This window comes from Phalangium opilio, unplaced genomic scaffold (assembly GCF_054372755.1).
Source record: "Phalangium opilio isolate 3A_F unplaced genomic scaffold, DU_Popi_V2 ptg000003l_1, whole genome shotgun sequence".
NCBI classification, from domain to species: Eukaryota; Metazoa; Arthropoda; class Arachnida; order Opiliones; family Phalangiidae; genus Phalangium; species Phalangium opilio.
The window spans coordinates 8,983,024-9,005,910 of record NW_028324145.1 but is presented as its reverse complement, the minus strand read 5'-3'; the positions used below and the strand labels follow the sequence as shown (position 1 = coordinate 9,005,910).

Genomic DNA, 22,887 nt, shown 5'->3' with positions numbered 1-22,887 from the left:
ATGGATGAAGGACAAAGAAAGAAAGAAAGAAAGAAGAGACACAAAAGTTTACTTTTGTTGATAAAGTTGCAATTTGCTCGCTGTGATTGCGTTTTTTATTTGAACTCCCTGTCTGTCTATATCTCTACGTGTCTAATGTCAGATTCTATTTTGTGATTGGCTCGCTCAGTGTATCTATTGATCCGAAAGTTAGGCCTAACCCTAAACAATTGTGAAAAGAAGAGACGTTTTTCCACCTATAGTTTCCTTCAAATAAATGTCCTCTTATGTTGTCCTGATACATATAGATAATAGGAACCATTGTGTAGCCATTTTCTTGGCGGATTTTATGGGTAGAGCAGAGCTAGACTAATTCGTCATTATGTATGACGAGCTGCGCCTTGCACCTTCCAACCAACCAATGAAATCGCAGTTAGAAAGACGTCATTATGAAGCGTGATGGATTAGTAAGTTCTTGAGCCCCGCCCACAAAACCCGCATAGAAATAATCATGGGCGCACAATGATTCCAATTATCTGTATGTATTCCCGATAATATTTTCAAAATACCATACCCTTTAAACATATTTTTAACTTTGAAATATATTTGAAAGTTAAAAGGACAAACGCCGGAAGTGGGATAATAGCCCATCATGTTTTTACAGAGAAATACTTTCTCTTATTAAATGTTTTTATTCATAATCATAGCCCTACGGGTATGAGATAACAATAGCTGAACATTCTAACTTAACTCATTACTTGCGTAAATCATCAAAGAACACACAAATTTCATATAAGTAATGGGTTTTAGTTTGTTTTTTTACCTTCCATTTGACCCTGAGAGCGCCAGCGCCTCTGGCTTCGACCCAGACATCTGTGGGAGCTCCCTCAGGCTCTGAAAATAAACCAAGATAGGCAGTTTAATTTTAATAATTCGTGACTGCCAAGAACGAACGTGACCCGAAGGTTTAAATTTTAATAATTATTAAATGTAAGATTTAAGTGTTGTAATTATGATCCTGCAGAAGTATACGAAATCGAAGTATTGAAGCGTCAAGAGCATGGTGAGATCAAGGTTAAACCCCTTTATAACCAAGGTCTTAAGCGTGGTTGAGAGGTCAAGGTTCAACCCGTTATATAGGTTTATAAACAACGAGGTCTTGTGACCGTGCTACTAACTAAAGGGGAGTGTCACCTTCCGTGTCGACGACAATCGTTAAATAAGAAATAGCGTGACAACTTCAAAGTTAATTTAGTTCAGTCACATCCTAATTTATTCTGCTCGTATATAGGATTACTACCAAACTGAATTCTAATTAGACTTAATATAAAAACTTGGATGTTCAGGACTAACTTCGTAAGTGGAGTTTGCGGAAATTGGTTTTGTCCCCTCGTAAACATTTTCATGTCCCGACACTAAAAAGAAGATATTGGGGATATCCGGTGACAGAAAGACTAAGGGAAAGAGAAGAAGCAGGGTCCGTGTGATGTCCTCTAAATATAGACTAGACGACTTTGCTGGTAAAAAAAAAAAAAGGCGTAGGAGTGAAGTTGGTTGGGGAACTTGGGGATATGGCCTGCCTTTCATTTATTATGAATTCAACGCATAGAGATCTCCCCGGTTTGCTCGCTCTATCTTTCAAGCTCTATAGGTCTACCAAAGCTTGGTTATGGTCTACCCTCCTCAAAAAGATTGCGAAAAGATAGACATTAAAAGAGGGTTATGTTTCCTAAGTCTTCCATGACTTAGACCACACTGACTTTGCAATGGAGACGAGGACTTAATGTCGAAATGTTGGGACAGAGATGGGAAGAGTATGTGTAAATCTCGGTTTCTTTCTTTTAAATATTTCAAAACTTATCCACATTAAGAATAATTTTTCGGAAATTTGTCGTCGTGTGATGGAAATCTCAACTTTCAAACATTTGACAACACTGACGCAAAATATTTCCAAGATAAGTTAGAAGAACCACAGTTCCTATACAACCATACTTCCGTTCTTATTGCAAACTTGGTTGGAAATTTTACAATCGATGTTTCGAACGCATGGTATAGTGCACTGAACACTTTGCGTCAAGTTATCTTGCCATCGTTGTTTAAACGGGGGCACCCATGGTGCTAGTTTCCCAGCCCTGAATGGCAAGGGATCATAACTTTACTTTTTTTCGTCTTTCTATCGTGTTTCGTCTCTCTCTTTACGAGGCCATTTCGCTTCGGAAACTCCGCGAGAGGAAGGGGAAGAAGGGCTTTACCACCGCAAAAAAAAGGGAGGAAATAAAGAATGGAAACGGAAGTCTTCCCCAGACCTTCACTCTTATATATATTAAAGGGAATGTTTAACCTTGCAGTTGGGTATAGTGGTGGTGGGTCTCTGAGACAGTGCGGAGTGTGCACCCTGTTGCTGCATGGCCAACCAGGCCAAGGAACTCTTTATGGGCTTTATCGATCGGACATGGATGGTACTATATGCTATCTATGAATTCGCTCCGTATCCCCCCCTGAATTTAAATTTTCAACTATTTTCTAAGATGTTTAGTTCCTATCTTCGTTAATAATGAACTAAGGTTGAGGAGGAAATGAGAAAGTATATGTATGTATGTACGTGAGTGGTTCCGAAGGAGGAAATGGTGATTAATAAATGATTCCAGATGAGGGACGGGGGGTATTGTGCTGTATGTTTATGCCAGTTGCGAAGGAAATGAGGTTGCATCATTCAAATGGAAAAAGGAATAATGACACTGAACTTATTCGTAACTGAAATATTTACGAATTCGAGTAAACTCCATTTTATCAATTTTAAATTCAAAAGGAGAAAATTCGGAAGTAACTTCCAAGTTAAGAATCTTTTATGTAAGATTGGTAGAGTTATCTAGGCTTACGCGTAATTTCAAAATAAATTTAATTAGGTTGCTGGCAGACTCGGAGGCAATGGCGAACGGTTCTGGGGGATACTTGTAACCAGTGCGTGTTGAGCCAAGACAAGTAAAAGCCCTTCATTTCAACCCCTATGGGTGACTGTTCCAAGACTAGTTCCGGAAACTTACAATCCATATATCGTGACCAGTTGAGTACACGGTTAACAACTTTGTGACTGAGTGAGTCACCCACTGGAAGCAATCTTAAGAATTATCAAAGACATCGGGGTCCGTTCGACTCAACCAACCTTCCTTCTTTCTCGCCCCCCCCCCTTCCAAGTGGGCAGTCTTTTCACTTAGTCTTAGTGAGTGAGTTAAGCATCATTATTATAATAAATGCCAGCAAATACGGAGTAGGAGAACGCTAGCTAGCTCCCTTCCTTCTCCTTGGGTTCTATTTGCTTTAGGGGAAAGATTTGATCGATAATTCTTCGGGGAGAGACCCATTCCTGTGCCAAGTGCCTGCATAGAGGGAGCCCAATCTTGTCCTTAAGTTCTGGAACCTTTTGAACTACCCTCACCCTGGTCCGAGGCTTAGCCGAATGCAATGCGTATACAGGGTGTTTATGATAAGTCTGCCATAAATTAAAGAGTTTGTTCTTAGGGTCAAATAGAGTTGAAAGTATCATGGAGATGGATTGGCAACTAAAACCAGGAAATAGCTACGAATGTGGACTAAGTGATTAGCTTTATTTTACCAGCGTACGCGCATGCGCTTCTACCACCCATTTAATACCACACTTCAGACATTCAGTAACGTTCTAAGGCTGATATGTCTTACTCCACTTGTGTGATTATTTAATTGTTTTTGGGGGGGGGGCAAGCAACGTTTGGGGCCCATGCCTTCGTTAACTAAATGGTTTAGACCCCCATGCATGTTCTTGAACACCACTTTCCACTAAGTTTGACCCTAATAACACGCCCTTTATCAGATACACCCTGTATAGAAGCGCAAACTAATGCGATTAAAAACTTTCCTACTGCATTTCCTCCGACCTCGTATTGGGGAGACAGAAACGACGTGCGAAACGAAATTGAATTACAAAAGGAAAGAGAAAAAAGATCGAGAAATCTTTTTCCCCTCTCTCTTCAGCTTCAGCTTCCGGATGGAGAAGACCCAGCGTCTTATCCATCCATCCATCCTTCGTCGGTGAGAGAGAGGAAGAAAAAGGTCCTTAGTTATAACCCCAGCTTGTCTAGTAAAAGTATAGCGCTAGAGTTGAGTTTGAAACTGTGAGCCATCAAATACTTTAGTGCCTGCCTGCTGCTAAAGGAACGAATTTAAATTCCGTTTTCAATTCAGGATTTGCAGGGTTATTAGAGAGGGAGAGATTTCATGTCTTATTTTACGGATTAAGCTATTTTAACCTAACCTAATCTAACAGTACATTCGACACAAGCAATTGTTTTAGGGGCCAATTAATGTGTCAATTTTGCAGACCCCATGATCTTTGACATTTTCCACGGCCTTTAACAGGGTTCATAGGAACCTGGAAAACTCGGGAATATAAATAGTTGACAGAAAATTCATGGAAATTTAGAATTCTTTGTGAAATTTTGCCAATTCAGGGAAATTTGTGAGGTTTGAGTAAGTTTGCTCTGAAGGGGTTGCTTTAACAATAAAAACCACTCCCGTTGTTATTACTCTACATATAGGACGAAGACTTGAAAACTCAGGGAAATATATGGGGAAAAAACCTGGGAAAACTCAGGGAAATATATGGGGAAAAAACCTGGGAAAACTCAGGGAAATATATGGGGAAAAAACCTGGAAAACTCAGGGAAATATATGGGGAAAAAACCTGGAAAATATGGGGGAAAAAACCTGGAAAACTCAGCTACATCCGTTTTTCAAAGGTTGTATTAACCCAGTAAGAAATTGATAATTTCGACTGGGCAACACGTTTGGAAAACAATTTTAACAGAAGATGAGAAAACAGACTGACACTCATCAAAATTGGTAACGATTTTCTGCCAGAATCAGAAAAATAAGGGTTATTTACTATTTTCATCCATACATATAATAAATGATGGAGAACTCTAAAGAAACGGTACGAGCTGTGTTACGGAATTTCTATCAAAAATATTCCGCTGCAGGGGGTACTGTTACAGTTACAAAAGTATTCGTTTTGGGATCTAGAATTGGAGATGCGATAGTATCATTCATTCCATCCCCCATCCCCAGAAGAAAAAAAAAACGGAAAAGTTATTATCGGACATCCATAGTGTGTGGGAGGGGGGGCTAAAGGGGGAAACTTTTTTTTTCTTCAAAAAAATACCGTTACAGTAGAGAAAAACGGAAATAAGAAATGGGGAGATGGAGATGGAAGAAGCGAAAAGAGAGAAAACGGATCTGTTCTTTTTAGGAAAGAGAAGTACATTACATTTCCTCTCACACTCTCTCTGCCCCCCCCCCCTCCATACTCGTTTTCTGCTGTAGTTTAACGACGAATTTATTTATTTCTTCTAATGAATATTGAATGTTTCTCGCGTAACATTCCTATTTAGTCTGTTCTTAACAGCGCCTAACCGAGGCGTCACTTTACGAGAATCTATGACCTACGTCACTTCATGACAAACTCCAGTTTCTAAGTTACCAGTGACAAACTTATGAAGCATATCTAATGAACTTATATTAGTATTATCCCTGTATCTCAATCCGTTTCAATATTATAGGTAAAAATGAATGATTTATTCCTAGTGTTTAACTAGAAACTTCGGAATCCGAAGGAAAGTTCATTCTTTTCTCCAGTAGATAGCTAGCTAGATCTTGTACTAACATATTCCGAAACCTTATTTACCGTCCAATTTCGCTTCATTCCAGTTGGCTCGCCCTTTAGTTAGGCTTAGCCGTATTTGTCAACCTTTGACCTTTTTATTATACTAGGGGACTCTGTCTGTACGGCAGGACGTGTTAGGGGTGAAAACCTTTTGATATAAAATCAGGGGAGACGGGATCATCTCTTCCCTAAAACCTAAAATCCACTCAAGTTGGGAAGAAAAAGAATATCCATTCCCTCGGGTACCTTGCCCAAAGTTTCAGTGTTCCTTTTGGGTCTAAAGCTCTTTTTTATTAAGGCAAGGCAGGGTGTCCCTTGAATCCCTTGATGGTGACATTTGGGCGCGAGGAGAGCCGTAATAAAGAAAAAGGCAGGGTAGTAGGCCTAAATCTCTATTTATTAACATGGGCATACAATGGCACTTCATGTTGAAACTACGTTGTACCCTTGAAATTTCAAATATTGCTTATGCGTAATTCTATGACTCATCGTGACCTCATCTTTGTCCATACAAAGGCATTCAATTAAGTTAAAGGCAGTGAGGTGTTAAGCCCAGGTAGACACCCTACCTTTTCAATCTATCCCCAATTCCCAACAGGCTTTTCCTCAACACGAACATCGGGATGGTCTGTCTCAGATACTGAAGCCATCAGGGTATAAACCTTAACCTCAGTCTCGATGACTCACTCACGCATAGCGAAAGCTTAACACTTAACACAAAAGTCTGCACTGAATATTACGTATGAAACGGTAGTATCCTTACCTTCCTCTTTGGTTGAGAACTGTTGGGTCTCTGAGGCGCTTCCACGACCAATTTCATTTTCGGCCAGGACCCTGATGACGTAAGACGTCCCTGGTTGTAAATCTTTCAGTAGAGCCGAAGATTGGGAAGGGGCTACCGATTCCTCTTCCAATCTATGAGGAGCTCCTGAAAAAAAAAGGGAATAGAAGAAGGTCATTTTCACAACCCAAGCAAGACAAGTCTGTGCCCGAGCTAGAGTATAGATTCTCGTATTATTTTCAAGCTCAAGGTGTTACGGGAACAAACCCCAAAATAACATTATTTTTTTTGTGGTCCCTGGACTTCCCTCAAGGTTGCTCGTTGCGAACCCAATATCTAAACCCATTCCCCCATCTTCCCCCGATCTATCGGTAGGGATATGTATTTGATGGAAGGCACGAGTGGGTGATACGTTGCGGCTGTTGTTACGGTTGCTATTTCGGGGGTTTTTCACTTTAACATCGACATGCTCTTTCGACTGTAATTTTTGGAAACGCTAGAAGCTTCTTTCTCTTTCTCTCCTCTCGTACGCGGATTTTTGAAATAACCCAAATTGGAGATGATTGAAAGAGAGGTCTGGATGGATGTGTGGAGGAAACGGATGTTCAATGTTACCCGCGTTCCATGTTGTTAGAAAGCCAAGGCAAAGAGATGAGGAGGAAAGGAAGTTTAATATAATATATTTTTTTACACCCTTTGTTGGTTGCCATGGGTTGTTGCGCTTTTATTGGACAAGAGGAAATAGAAATGGAGTAGAAACCGTGATCATATGGAACGTGTAGGGAGATTAACGTGGCCCTGCAATTGTCACGAAATTTTGTACTTAAGTACCTGCCCAAATCGTTAAGTTTCATCCTTACACAGTTAGGATGGAAACGTAAGGATTCCCAGTGTCACTTCTATAATTTTCATCTTTAATTAAAAGGATAATTAAGGATCCAAATTGCAAATTCGATAATGAGTTGGAAAATAAACACCGAATTCATTTTATGTATACACCAGTGTACCGCGGGTGAAACACTTCTACAGGGGCATCATAGTAAAGCATTACTTGAAATGACCTCCTAAATGTTGGCTTCTCTCAATTAACAAAATGAATGTTTAGAATAATATAAACTCGTAAGACTTTCTCATAATAACATAATATACTCAGTTTAAATTATTTCCCTTTAATATCCGTTGAGTTTTGGGATATATATATGTATATGTATATATACTATCCATTGGTGTTAGTGTTACCACATTGAAGACAGGTTTAGTTTAGCAGGAAGCTGTCTTTATTTCAAATCAACCCAGGATACCTGCTATAGCTAGCAAGCGCAAATACATCTTTAACGACGTAGTTACTAGTAACGTAGCAATACCAAGGCTTAGAGAGAGAGAGAGAGAAGGGATGGATCTATATCACAGAAGCATCGGGCGAAAGAGGCGTACGCGGTTGCTAATGGTTTCTGTAACGAGAACGAATTTAGTGGGGATATTGGCGGTTGCCAGAGCCAGTTAAGCGTGGCGCCAGCCATGATAGGAAACCCACCTAGCAGGGGTTATTTAGTATAGACAAGGCTTAGCTAGGGGAACAGATTCCCCAAATGATCGGCCGCCAGAGCGCGCGAGAAAGAATCTTTCTGGCGTGAAAAAGTGAAGGAAAAATGCGTCAGCTGCTAGATCAAAGAGTAACTTACTCTCTCTCTCTCTCTTTCTTATACTATGATATCATAAGTTTATATAATAAGTTCCATAAGTTTGTCGATGGTTACAAACTGGAGCTTGTCATGAAGTGACGTAGGTCATAGATTCGAGTTAAAGCGACGCCTGGTGAGGCGCTGTCAAAGGCCTCTAGTATTACGAAGTATAGGTAGAGTCATACTTATGAAACATATCTTATATACTTATGATGATAGTTATATTAGGTTACAGTCTAAGAAGGTTTATATTTCGCCTTGAAAATGTTAGTTTTTGTGCAATTTTCTAAGGATGGAAAGCGATATACTAGAAAAGGGACTTGCTCAGGCTGCAACACAAAGTAAAGATCATACCAAGAAAAGAAAAAAATATATATTCAACTCTTTTTCGTATCTTTCAAAGATGTAAACGTAAACTCTCCAATGGGATTTGACTATAAGATGATGTTGCGCGTGAAAATCTTTTAAAGTTTATTTCAAGCGCAATTTTCAATACGTACTATCTTTCTTTTCAATGGATGGATGGGAAGGAGGAACATTGTGTTTGATACCTATGAATATATTGCATACTTAAGTGGTGATACGCGGTAATTTAAAATATGGCCATATAATGCAATGGCGTTCAAAGGTATGACCCCGGTAACCTTTAGTAAAATATTATACATATATGCAAATTTTTGCTTGGAATGAACCCCATTACGTTTTCTCAGGGGTAAATAACGAAAGGAGTTACAGACGCTAGATTCCGTAGTGTAGAATACAGTGGGACCTTGAAACGTCATAGAATTTGTAACTAACGTAGTGCCATCTTTGGAACTGTATTGTAAATAAGACCAGAACCTTAAAAGTTTTGCCTTAAAATCTCGCGCCGCAAGGTATTCTGGGTAAAGTAAAATGGCGGGTGTCGATGTTGTGAAGTCGTCTCATAAATCAACCCAATATAATTATTATATTCAATCGCGAGTAAACAGCGATTTAATTAAAGAAGAAAGATAAGTCAACAATTTGCAATTTGAAGCCGGGGAAATCCTCAAAATGTGATCAAACTTGTTTTGCCGTAAGTGCGCGGTTACAGACAGAGTCGGCCCAGTGAGCCAAGGCTTAGTGGGAACTGTGGGATCAGGATCATCGACTGTATCTATGACTAAAGAAATTAAAACAACTAAAACTATATTGAAGGATGCAAAAACGACATTTAATTCCATTTCATTATCGAATAAGAATTTACCAACTTTAAAGTTGCATGTTTCTAATCCAAGTGCACCTTAATGAATAAGCTTTACTCTAAGCCTAATTGTCACTCAGTCGTAAGCAGACGAACACTAGCAGACGAATACTAGCAGACATTAGAAAATTGATATCCCAGCATGCCTTTCGAATCTTTGCTGCCACGCTATTGGTTGGAAAATATGATACTTATTTTGAATTATAGGCGGCGCGACCGAGGCGTTTTCTCTTTTCTGTGTCTACGTTTGAAAGTCCCACTGTATTCTACACTACGGAAGCTAGCGTCTCTAACTCCTTTCGTTATTTACCCCTGGTTTTCTCCATACAAAATTAGGTATTTTTTTGGAAGAGAGAAAAAAACAAAAGAGGTTACGATGAGATCCATCCATTCTTAGCCCCAGGGCTTTTGTCTAAACTCTTGAGTTCATCCCAATTTTAGCATACAATATACATAGAAGTAATCTCCCCTTTTTATCAAAGACCATCCAGTCGCGCATTTTAGTTTCAACTCAATTGCATTCTCAACTTGAAACAATCTGCATCCTTTTTTTATTTTGGGATCTAGATCAATTTTGCTGGTATTATTCTAGGATGTATTTTTCTTTCCATACGTAAAGAGTTAAAATAAAGGCCTTCCAGAGCGAACCCCGGGGAGTTTTGTGTGACGTCATTCACGGACTGCCCCCTTTAGGCTCTTTTGCAGCTCCCACTTTCATCCCCTCCGAAAGATGAGGGGATGGGGTAGGTTGGTTTCCTGGATCGATCCCAATGCATGGAGGCTGTGAGAAACTCGGGATGGATGGTGGTGCGCTATTATTCCTTCCCTTCTCTGGGTACCGGGACTCCCCGCTCCGTTTTCCGGATTATACCCGGAGTTTTTCGAGGGGTTCTTCACTTTTTTCCATGAATTGAGTTCAGAATTTTGAAAATGATTGAATGGATTTAAATATTTCTGGGATTTTCTTTCACTTATCTGGATAAATTTTTAAATAATTTCCAGAATAATGACGGGGTAGTAAATTTCTCTGACACCTTAGCCCACGGGCCACGCTATAAATTGCCAAGTCGCAATTTCGTTACTGAATTCATTGGGAATTCATTATTTTGAATTTAATTTTTGGGGATTTTTATTTATCTATTTATTTGAGCAAAATACTGAATTAATTGTGTCAATTTCACAAATAAATTCGTGGGACGTATTTAGATTAAGCCTCACTTTCTTTTAGTTGCATCGTCAGAATTAGGCTTAGGAAGTCACTAGTATAGAGAGCTTTCAGATGGGATAGTAGTACGTCACACCCTTGTCTCACGTCTTACCGCTGTTCTGGTAGCCATATTGAGTGCATGGTCTCAGCTTCATTCCTGCTTTAAACCCATCAATATTGCACCGTAAATTATGTCACCAGACTCGGCTCCTCCTTCAACTGAAAGCTCTCTATACTTGTGAGCCCAATAAAATGCTTTCGCGTGGTACATAACCCCTCGGATTTTCACCCAGCACCCTCTCTCTCCATCCCTATCGAGTATCTTTATAGATTTTTTTCGCTTCTCTCTCCATCCTCCGCATCCTCATCCTTGGAGAACGTGGAGCAGCACGCGCGCAACTGGATCCCCTCCTGTTTCTTTTCGCACGCGCCTAAAAACCTTTTCCTTTTGCGGAATTAACTTCACTTTTTTTCCTCCCTCTAGGGAATTTTTTTTCTTCTTCTTCATCTTTCTGCCTCTCTCTACGATTCGTCGGGTTATCCGAGAAAAATAAAGGCTTTATATATATATTTTTTTTTTCTAGCTAAGCCACAAATATGTCATATGTATCTTCTCCCCGATCCCATTCTTTCTCCCTTTATTACGTTAAATATCGCGAAGTTTTTCTACCACCCCACACATCCTCGTAAGTTTATGAGGAAATGGTGATAATCACGTGGTTTATGATGGTTTAACCAAGATTAATCGTAATAAAACAATTTAATGGTGACTCTTAATGGTTTACTTGAAAAGGCTGTGTGCTTTGTGTGATTCTGAAGGAGTGTTTTGCTTCTACTAAGCCTAATTTTAAATCTTTTCAAATTAGGCCTAATAAACAACTGATTTGATTTTGAAGAAATCTTTGTTAAGCCTAATTTTGAATCGTTTTAAATTAGGTCTAACAAACAATGCACTTGATTCTTCAAGAAATCTCTGCTAAGCCTAATTTTAAATCTTTTCAAATTAGGCCTAACACTCAAAATATATTTATGGCGCTTGCATTCAATTCCAAGAGTACCTCGAACCCGAAATTACAAATTAACTTCAAAGTAGAGTCACTTACCCGCGTCTCTCCAATACTGCAGGACGAATTTAGTTATTGGACTGTTTCCGCTGAAAGGCGGTGTCCAACGGACACTGGCACTTCGACTCCATGACTGTTCAACTCTAATATCCAACGGCGCTGATGGAACCTCTATATTAATTAAATAATTAAAACAAAGGATTGAATTAGCCGAAAAGTATAATAATATTAGCATGGTCTATTTTTAGGCCTAATAATTAAGGGTTCCCAGGTTCAAATCCCCGAACGAATTAACCTCTTGAATAATTGATTTTTTTCGCTTCTTTCCGTTTCCTACCAATTACCCGATTTTGCACCCTCATTCTTTTTTTCTAATTAATAAGGTGGGGATGAGTTGGCTGCCAAACCCCGGGAATTGGATTGGGGGGATGAAATTCCATTAAAGGGAGTATAACCTCCATCCATATTTCTTTTCTGGTACGACTCTTACGAAGGTTAAGACATTTTCAATCCATTACACGGATATCTATTGGTATATTTTAAAGTTCTATAGTGAGATGGATGGGATTGAGTTCGTGCCTGAAAGGGTTATACTCCCTTTAATTGGATGAAAAAATTTCTGCCTTTCAAATTCTTTTTTCAATTTAGTTTTTGCAGTCTATACCCTAATATCATTTTACGGATTTTTTTTATATCGTGTTGAAATATATGCGAATGTCACTAAGTAAGGTCTTTGAGTGTTCTTGTAATTTTAATTTGAAATATAATATAGTCAAAATCGAGGGGGTAATCACTGTCAGATTAAGTGTACATCTAGTACAGATTACGTGTAATCATTTTAGCACTGTGAAGGGCAGGGATTATAAAGATTACGATTAATCACTTTAGTACAGTCAATGGTACATAAGTGTACACCGATTGCACTGAGGGACCGGCCCCTTGGTCAAAATTATCAAAGGTGGGGAATGGTACAGCCCGCAGTTTGAACCCAAGAAAAGGCCTAAGTTGCTATCTCTTTGCTTTCTTAAAGACCTTAGTATATTTGTCCAAACTCGATTTTTGCAACTTTGTAAAGGAGATCATTGTAAATTTGATCATAAATATTGACCCTCCATTTTGGTACTGTACAAATCGTATGAGAGAGAGAGCAAAGGCTTAAAGCCTTACACGCAATGGGACCTTACTAAGTAAGAATTTATTTAATGTTTCTATGAATATTGGGTTTGAAATACGATGAAGACGCTATATGAAATGCCAAGAATCGTCAGTTCAAATTACTCCAAAATTCAGGGATGAATCGAGCAACTTCACGAGAAATCCCTTTTACCCAATTTATTTTTTTATCTACGGAATTTATGTGAAATAGATTCTTTTTGGCGCTTCGTCGTCGGTGCGCGATGGAAGACCCAAATTCGACAAGTAAAATCGTTCAAGCGTTCGAGCTTTTTCACGCCTCAAGGGTTACGAGGCCCAAGCTATGCCCGTCCTCATACTTTGGGGGGCCCCCAGAGACGCGCGACACAAAAATCAGGGGAACAGTTTTATTTTTTTCTATCAGTTAACTGAAGTACTTTCATCCTGGGGATGGGAATGGAATAGACGTATTGGAAAAGCGCGCGCGGTCAGGTGAAACACCTTAAATTGTAAATTTAAATCTTCGCTAAGTATATAGGTAGTGTGTGTGAGAGAGAGAGTTCAAAAGATTTGGTGCGACGCAAATAGGACGGTTTATTAGGGATGTAGAGTTCTCCGATTTCCAAACGGAATTTATTACTAAATCACGTATCTTAGTGGTATGTCTCGAGGTTAAGGATACTTTTTCATACTTCATAGTTTTCAGACTCGGAGGATTCGTACCATTTACACCGAGAGACCAGGCTACTTGGCGAGAAAAGTGCAGTGAAAAGTAGCCTCCCCTCCTGGTGTAAAATGTATCAGTCCTCCTTGTCTGATAACTAAGTATAGTTACCATCCATCCAATCAATTTTGAGGTGGATTCAAGCGGAAAAAAGCGGGGCCACCAGTCTGTATTTTTATAATTGAAAGCGTCTATTGAAGTATTAACCATTATATATACAGGTGAATTGAGCTAACATAACCACAATTAGTGATCCGAATTTCAAACCCCCCTCTGTCCAAATTGGTTGTGTATTAAAATGTTTGAAACTGAACAGAATCGAACCAATTTTGGGCTGCTATCATCACGGAGAAACAATTGGGGGGGGGGGGGAATATTTTCTATCGATAATCATCTTTAATTGTTAGAAGGAGGAGGAGCTTAAGTTTAAAGAGGTAACAATTACCTAATACGACGAGTTTAATGGTGCGGTCATCTTTGCCGAATTTATTTTGAGCGACGCAATTAAAGACTGCGCTATCTCTTCTCTCAGCAGCTGGAACGTGCAATTCGGAAGACGTTCCCGTTGCCGTGATGCTATCGAACACTTCGTACTTGGCGCTGAAACGAAACGCGACATACAACAGACATATTTAGTTCCATATACATTATATCATAAGATATGTTCCATAAGTTTGGTTACTGGTTACTGAGAGCTGTGACGTAGGTCACAGATTCTAGTAAAGCGACGCCTGGTGCATGAGGCGCTGTCAAAGGCTTAGTACAGACTCAATACAGGGTTCGTACGGAGCCTAGATAAGTCAGGGATATGGAAAATAAGGGGAAAAGTCAGGGATTTAAAATGCTTTCCCAAAAAGTCAGGGATTTCGTTTGGTATATCAAACCATGCTTCGAGCAATTCTAAATATGTGCCAGGTTTAATGAAGTGGGCTCTGGTAAACGCCTTAAACTGGTCAGGGATATCGCCAAAATTTGGTCAAGGATAACCTGGAAAAGTCAGGGATTTTCAATCTAAAATTTTCGTACGAACCCTGCAATAGGAAGATGGACTGCACAACAATTCTCGAACTAGCTCTCAGTAAGTCTCTGGTATTTCGAAGGTATAGGTAGTGTAATACTTATGGAAGGAACATATCTTATAAACTTATGGCTATATATAAATTTTAATTAAATTTTCCCCACCACTTACGCGTCTACTAAACCGCGAAACCACCTTTGGTCTTAGGCTTCTAAAGTTTAATAATAAGGCTATGATATTCGATTACCCATGCAGAAACCAAACCTGCAGTACAGCAAAGTTTGGCGGTAACGCAAAGATAGTGATAGTACTGATAATCCTGGGGATTTAAACTTCCTGGAGACGTTCAAGCGCGCGCGCCCAGCCTTCCCAGGTGTTTGCTGTTTGCCTGTTTTATGGTTTGCCTACTTGTAAGGGCTCCGAATTTGAGCCTAAGCCTCGATTTATTGGTGGGATTATGGCCGGGGGTATCAAATATAGTGTCAAACAGAGAAGAGAAGATATCCATGGCTTCCTTAACTTATTTATTTTTTTTTCTTCTCTCAACAAAATTTTGGTCCCTAGTTATTAAGACCTGGTTGAATTTATTTGGTTAAAGCGTGGTTTTAATATAACTACATTACTTAGTTAAATATTCACTGATTGCGAGCAGAATTAAGGAGCTTTCTTAATTTAGTTAAATTATGTTTCGGAATTGAGAAAAAAAAAATGAAAAAAAAAAAATAATAACGTCTTTATATTTTGGCGCGAAATAGACACGAGATCTTTCAATTTTGACGGGGAAAAAATAAATAAAAATCACACTAGGCATATCTTTTAAATTTTTACTTTCAAATTAGGCTTAACTATTTCAAGTTCTCGTGAAATTTAAACTTAAAGAAACAATGTCTAGGATGCTACACAAGCAAATTAATTTATAAAACGAACTTCCTTAGCTCTCAATCGCGTTCGAGGAAATACCACGGTAATACCACTTTACCCAAACACAGTAAACGTGTACACACTCTCTAATAGCGTTTTATATACCCTGCTGTTCTAGCTAGGGTTAAGCCATTGTACATGTTCAGATGTTATCGTCTTGCGAAAACTTACTAACTATACTGGTACATTTTCTCGCGTATAAGAACGATAGATTAATTGCCAAGTTTTCTTCTTCCCCATTCACTTTCGAAACACGGAATCGTCTAAAATAATTACCACGCAGTCAGCCCGGAGGCACTCCCCTATACACATACACCCTTATTATTATACTAACACGCGATATAATTCCGAAAACTGGTTTATATAACTTTCTATTTGACCTCCATGCATGGACCACTAAACCTAGCTTCGTTATACAGAAAGAAAAGTAAAGAAAAAAATTTATTTTCCCAGCTGAAAAGGGTTTGCTTCATAAATTTCCATAGCAGAAAAAAAAATGTCTGGTAATGGGTACTTTTATTTCTCGCCCCATATGCCGACTGGATGGTGTTAAAGTAATTATTAAAAGTTGTGGAAGACAATTAATGAAGTGGTAGCTATGGAACAGCGCGTTTTTTTAGCTTTGTATTAGCCTTTTACTGTATTAACTGAGTTGAAAAATTAATTTGGATCTTTTCAAGAGGAAATATTATGGAAAATGCGACATTAAAACGTCATAACAGAGTGATATAATGTATTTCGTCTCTGGTTACACTACAGTCATTTAGGTTTTTATTTTAATATTTTTATGAATGCGATTATCGTTAATTTTCCTTTAGTTACAAGATATCCTTAGTAATTTTAAGTAAATTAAAATTAATAACCAAATGATTAAAATATTTAGCTTTGAGACTTATAGAAAGACATATTTGAAACTGGAGTCTAAAAAAATACTTTTATGAATTATGGTTTTAATATGCCTCGCCATGTTTCAAAATGGCGGTTTGAAAAGAAAACAAAGAATCTATTCTACGAGAGCGGTAGCTCTCTTAGATAAGACTTCAAACTGGCTTTAATGTATAAGGAAGAGTTTTTGATACCAGATAGCGGTTTTATACGTTTTAAGCGCCACAAACAAACAAATTTTATTTTCGTAAAGAAAATATGACGTTATGATGTGGGTCAAATGGTGTCACTCATTTTAAACCACCACCACAAGTAATGGCTATACCCACATTATACACTTTATTTGTAGTTAAATAATTTCCCAGAACTAGCAGCAGGCAAAGTTAAGTGGAGAAAACTTACTAGTACATTATGGACATACAAATAATTTTCAAGGAAGAACAAGGATAATCTGTCTCGACACGATTTGCTGGAATTGAGCTATAAGGTTCACTTAGTTTCATTTAATCTTTCTTCTATCTTTATCTAATTGAAGAAGCCCCCGTGTAATGTAATGTGTCTCTAAGACATCTTGGGTCCCTTCGTTTTATTACTTAGTAAATCTAAAACAATCTTGGCGGCAACCGAATTGGATCCCCGCCAAAAGTTTCAATCAACTTGAGAGCCAAGTTTCATTTTTAGGGCGCGCAAGAGAAAATATTAAAACAAACACAAACGGGCTTTAAATTTTTGAGTGAGTGTGTGTACTACTTGTGTGGGAATATACAGGGTGTTTCTAGTAAGTCTGGTCAAGAAGTGATATCTAGTTTATTAGGGAGAACGGTATAAATTCGCGTCACATTTCCAGCTTTATCTCCAGTCCAAACGTATAGAGGTCCGGAGTTAATCACCGCCTCTAAATTACAACCAGCATGCATCTCATTGGTTCTTGAAAACTCACGTTAGCGCGACGCGAATGACGAAAATTACATGTTATTTTCGGACTGAGGAGAGTGTAGCGAAATAGCCCGGCCTCCTTTTACATCCCTACTTGTATTTTGAAAGGGGGACTGCTGGGACTATGGCGCACGAATACTTAGGCATCTTATACCTTCTCCCTAATAAACTAGATATCGCTTCTTGGTTTGGTATAATTAATTAAAGGGTGTTCTTAGGGTCAAGCTGAGTTGAAAGTGTTAAAGGGTAGACTTATCATTAACACTCTGTACGCTAAATTATTATCAGGAAATACAAGTCGCGAGAGCTTTAAACTGGTTCATCCAGTCAACTATCGTTAAATCTTTTAAAATAGTACATTTCTTTTTTTTTTTTTGAAAGAAAAGTCGAATTTCGTAACAGGAAACTCGCGCTTTCACCACCAATATTTTTAGATTATGATGTAAGACATATTCTAATTGATAAGGAAAATGCTTAATTTTGATTTCTTACCTACTGTCCTCACGGCCAGCTATGATTTCTTTATTTTTGGTCCATGTAATGGTGATAGGGTTGTCTCCCATTGCCTCGCATTTTAGCTTGGCCGTATCACCGCGTTGTATTGTACGCACCTCGAAGCGCTCTTCGAAACGAACAGGCACTAAAACAGAAATTTAATCAAGTTATTTCTAATTTAATTTAAAGTAACTCCATTTAAATCAGTTCCCCAACGTCCAAAATGATTTAAGTTTGGGCTGTAGGTTGACGTAGGACGTAATAGGCTTAACAATGAATGACGTGACGTAAGAGTATGAAATTTAGGCCTACTTGATTGGGGAGGAAGGAATGAATGAAGGATTTAGTTGGATAAAATCATGGATTTTAAAACAGAAGAAAGGGGCTTAATTTTTCAAGGGGATAAAACATAAGTCAGAAATTAAATTATAAACGCGACTAAAACGAATACGCCGCTTTCGCGATTCTGTAAAAGCATTAATTAATTAATTATTTAATTAGATTAATTTAATTCAAAAGCAATTATCGTCATTTTAAATTATTAAAAAGAAAAAAAAGGGTTTAAGTTTAACTTACCATGAATGCTGAGCGAAATGATTTTGCTTATTTTGTCACCAACGCCATTGGCCACTTCGCATTCGTATTGACCAGTATCTTCCGGTTTGGCCGAATCGACGGTCAAGGAACTTCCGTTTGCACTCAACCGGAAATGACCATCGTCCGTTACGGGAATCAAACTCGAATCTGTTATAGAGTAAAACATAGAAAGGATGGACTTAATATCAGGTTATAATGAAATTTAGAAGGCGAGGTACACTTTTTCCACCAGGGGTAGCTGTTTAAACCTTTCTCAATTAAAGTAAGAAACCTTAAAAAAGTAATTGTACCACCATTTAGGTACTTATTTACAACTGGCCCATATTTTACTCGAGGGGTAGACGCTCTGGATCTCTGTGTACACCTGAGTTCAAAAGAGTTCAACTTTGACAGTGCATTGAGTTCAAAGCCTTAGAAACTCACAGTTCAGCTTTGACAGTACATCGAGTTCAAGGCATATTGTACACCAGAGTTTTCTAGTGTCTACCCCCTCGATTTTACTGCAACCCAGTTGGGCTTAAACCGAAACCTATAGATAAGAGTGTGGACATAGTGTTGCCAGAGTCATTGCAAGTGCAATTTAACCGGTATCCACAACAGACTTAAAATAGCTTGTAGAATTCTGTTCGATTCAGTTATTATCATTCAGTTCCAAACCAGCATCAATTGCTTTGATAGCCAATTACTGGCAACTCTGAAGCTCATGCGCATGCAGTTAAAGTTAGCCCCTTTCAGTAGTGCAACACGATCTATAAACAACTTAAAGTCACTCTAATAAAAAAGGTTACATCTTAAATTAACGAAGAGTGTCGTAATAGAGGTAAAAAGCTGGCGGTATTCTTAGAGGAGGCTATAGCTAGTTTTTTTACGAGATCAAAGTCTAGAAGAACATAATGGTCGAATGAAAAAGCAAAAGAAAAAAAATAAAATAAGCACGAGGGAGAGACCACCGGTGGTACAAAAGGAGCATCGTTCTATCCTATCCTCTCTCTCTCTCTCTCCATCCTGACTCTTGAAGTCCCTTTGCCTTGTATCATTTTCTCCATCCCTCTGACCATCTTTTCTCTCTGTAGCATCTTACCATCATCAAAAAAGAAAGTTATTTCAATCGATTTTTATGTAGCGAGAGAGAGAGAGAGAGAGAGAGAGAGGAGAAAGAGAGAAGAGGAGAAAAGAGAGAGAGAGAGAACGGAGGATCCCCAAGAATCTAGCCGATTTTCTAGATCTTTTTTATACGTTCTTGGTTCTTTCGACGGACCTGGAGAGAAGTCCAATCTTCTTCTCTTCTTTTTCTTTTCCATTGACTAATGATGTTGGTTGCTTCAGAAGCAAGAGGATATAGGAATGGAACGTAGGTAGTTTAGAGGATGGAGAAGAAGAAGAAAAAGAAAGGCTTAAACTCCTAACAACGCGCTTAAGGATCGTATAAAGTTTCTTCTAGAAAAGCCGAAGATCCTCTCTTCCACCACCCACCCACAATCTTTTTGCTCTTACAGTCTCGGGTCGCCAGTCCTGTAGCGTTTTTTCTTATAATTCTTTATTTTTATTATTGGGCTAAAGGGATGGTAAAATCTATAGCCTATATACTCTATAGTATTACTAAAGTTAGTGCAGATTAAAAGATTATTTAATTATTTCACTATATCTTTAAAACTTTAAACAAAACCTTAGCTACTCCGCCATCAAAAGGAAAAGAAGAAAAGAAAAAAAGAAAGGAATTCCAAATCTTTCCTTAAATTCTTAAACTTTTTTGTGACGGATATTTACTAAGGATTTCCAACAATTTTTACTTATTTCTTACATTGCATCAGATCTTACATAGCTACTACATAGCTACAGCTAACGATTTTTTGGTTCTTTCATACGAAGCTCAGGGTTCATATAACTTTTGGAAAACAAATTTCCCTGAGAATTCCAGGTTTTTCCCCATTTACTCCCCTGAATTTTCCAGGTTTTTCCCGTATATGGAGTATCCTATGGAGCAAATGTTAACGAAGGAGGGGGGGGGGGTCAAATATGACTATTACATAATCAAAGGACATCCCCGTATCTCTAATATAACCAGAGTTATGATCCTCCAAATTTTGGGTGTAATGTAAATCCTATGGAGGGAATGTTTACGAACATTTTGCTTAGTTACTCGGCCCCTGTTTGAAGCAAATTTCCCTGATTTTTACTAGAAATTCGAAATTTCCCTGAGGCTTTTGTCAACTATTTATTTCCCTGATTTTTCCAGGTTTGTATGAACCCTGGAAGTTAGACATACTTTAAGACAAAAGAAAGAGACAAGGGGGGGGGGGGTTTAAAATCTTATAAAAGGCAAAGAACTCTCTGACGTAATAACGTTCCTTGCATTGCATCTCAGAAGAAAAAAATAGAAAAAAGTCTTGGTTATATAGGAACACACACAAAAAATCGTTCCTTTTTCGACGGAATAATGTGTCCAGGAAAGAAGGAAAAGGGCCACCGAATTTTTTCCTTTCCTTTCCTTTCCTTATCCTACTAGCTCTTTTGTTTCCTTTTGAGCTATATTGACACCCAAATCGATTTTTTCGAAATGGGGCTTCACATGGTGGTGTATAGCAGCATTGGGTCCAACTCAAGGGGATGTTCACAATCACAATTTTCCTTTATGTATAGTTTTCAGACTAGGAGGATTCATACAATTTACATCAGGAGGCTAGGCTAATTAGCATTGCTAATTTAATTAAGTGGGTCATCACTAATACAGTCTAATCAAGAAGTTACATCGAGTTTATTAGGGAGAAGGTTTAAGATGCCTAAGTATTCGCGCGCCATAGTCCGGCCAGTCCCCCTTTTAACTCGCGCTGACGTGAGTTTTCAAGAACCTATGAGATGCTGGTTGTAATTTAGAGGCGGTGGGGATTAACTCCGGACCTACTATACGTTTGGACTGGAGATAAAGCTGCAAGAAATGTGGCCAATTTATACCTTCTCCCTAATAAACTAGATATCACTTCTTGGTTTAATCATACATTTTTTTTAAACAACTGTATATCGTAGCGCGTATCCCCTCGGTTAGTTCAGCTATCTTGAAGGGGGACTTAATTTCATTCGAACTTTGACATTTGTGAGTGAAAGGTTTCGTAACTGTATTGTACCGCGACGTTGCCAACTCAATAGGAAAGAAATGTCCGGTTTTTTTTTAAGGGATTTGCTAGCGCAAATGGGATATAGACCTAGGTCCGGTCTGAGTTGCGTACTGACCTTTTTTCCTTCTCCATATTATCTTGGGCTCTGGAAAACCCTCAGCTTTACACTGAAGGACGGCCTGCTTGGACACTGCTACTTGGACGTCGCTTGGTTCTTCTGTCCAGCGAGGTGATACTGAAAAAACCAAAATAAACAAACAATTGTAGAGCGATATTTCAACATTAGTAAAAGTTCATAAGTTATGTTCCCCATAAGTTTGTCACTGGTTACAAACTGGAGCTTGTCATGAAGTGACCTAGGTCATAGATTCGAGGTAAAGCGACGCCTGGTGAGGCGATATCAAAGGCTTAGACATACTAAATAGGAAGATGCAAGTCCTGCAAAATTAACCACCGAGTGTAAAACTTCAATTCTCGCTTGTCGTTCTCGAACTAGTTATCTCGAGCCGTTAGTCTCTAGCATTACGAAGTGTCATACTTTTGGAACATATCTTATAAACTTATAAAATTAAGCTTAGCTTTCTCTTATAAATTAATTTAGCCTTGGCGTGAAATGATATTTTGCCCCAAAACCCAAAAACACCAACCAATATTGTTTGTACCAATCTCAAAAAACCCTTAGGGGTAATTGGTTCCCCAAACAAAAACTAGTGAAAACATCTCTCTCATTGTACACAATCCTGCAGAAAGGACACGGCTGCCATATTGGGGTGTTCTTACTTAGTTCATGACGAAACGAAAACCAGAAAAGCCATCCTTTCTAGCCCTTGGCATTTTTCGCAATCGATCAAAAGATTTCTTTATTAAAATACCAAAACGGGCTCGTATATTTTTAACCAAGCAATTATTCGAGTCAGACTCTTTCCTAAGTACGCCCCGGGATGAAGAGAGAGAGAGAGAAAGATGAGAGAGATCCATGACGTCATGGTTGAACTTTTCCAACAAAAGGTCGTGGACAAGTGGGGGCCTCGCTTTTATCTGGCCAGCAATGCTTCCTCTATACCATCCATATCTCTCTCTCCTAAGCTCGCTCCCTCTCTCGCGCCTCCTAATAGAATCGATTTTCTCCTCAAAGCTCCTCTCTCTTTCCTTCTCCATCTTCATCCCTCTTGCTCTTGAGCTTCCCTCTCTCTCTCTCTCTCTTTGAAGCGAGTTTCTCTTTACATTCGCCCCCGAAAACAGCTAGGAGGATGCGGAGTTATAGAGCCAAATTAGAACTACCCCAATTTTTTTATTTTTTGTAGACGAAAATATATTACTTTTTCAATTCAAAAACGTCCGCGCAACGCGTCTTTTCATTTCATTTCTCGAGAGCCATTATTGTCAACTTGAACTAACCGTTGCGTGACTCTGAGTCTCGTCTGCGAGAGA

At 38.6% G+C, this 22,887-nt stretch overlaps 1 protein-coding gene across 3 annotated transcripts in view; it reads right to left on the bottom strand.

Moving 5' to 3' along the window:
• LOC149717604 (cell adhesion molecule Dscam1-like) overlaps positions 1–22,887 on the bottom strand; it is a 53,548-nt gene that overhangs the window by 18,644 nt on the left and 12,017 nt on the right. For 2 of the 3 annotated variants that reach the window (XM_089840230.1, XM_089840234.1), the window contains exons 3-9: positions 21,572–21,691; positions 18,323–18,490; positions 17,744–17,891; positions 13,937–14,091; positions 11,673–11,804; positions 6,438–6,602; positions 803–873 (exon numbers count right to left, since the gene is read on the bottom strand). In XM_089840230.1, the coding sequence (XP_089696356.1) occupies positions 803–873; positions 6,438–6,602; positions 11,673–11,804; positions 13,937–14,091; positions 17,744–17,891; positions 18,323–18,490; positions 21,572–21,691 (959 nt within the window). The remainder of the gene's footprint in view (positions 1–802; positions 874–6,437; positions 6,603–11,672; positions 11,805–13,936; positions 14,092–17,743; positions 17,892–18,322; positions 18,491–21,571; positions 21,692–22,887) is intronic. The other variant, XM_089840238.1, reaches the window with a different exon arrangement.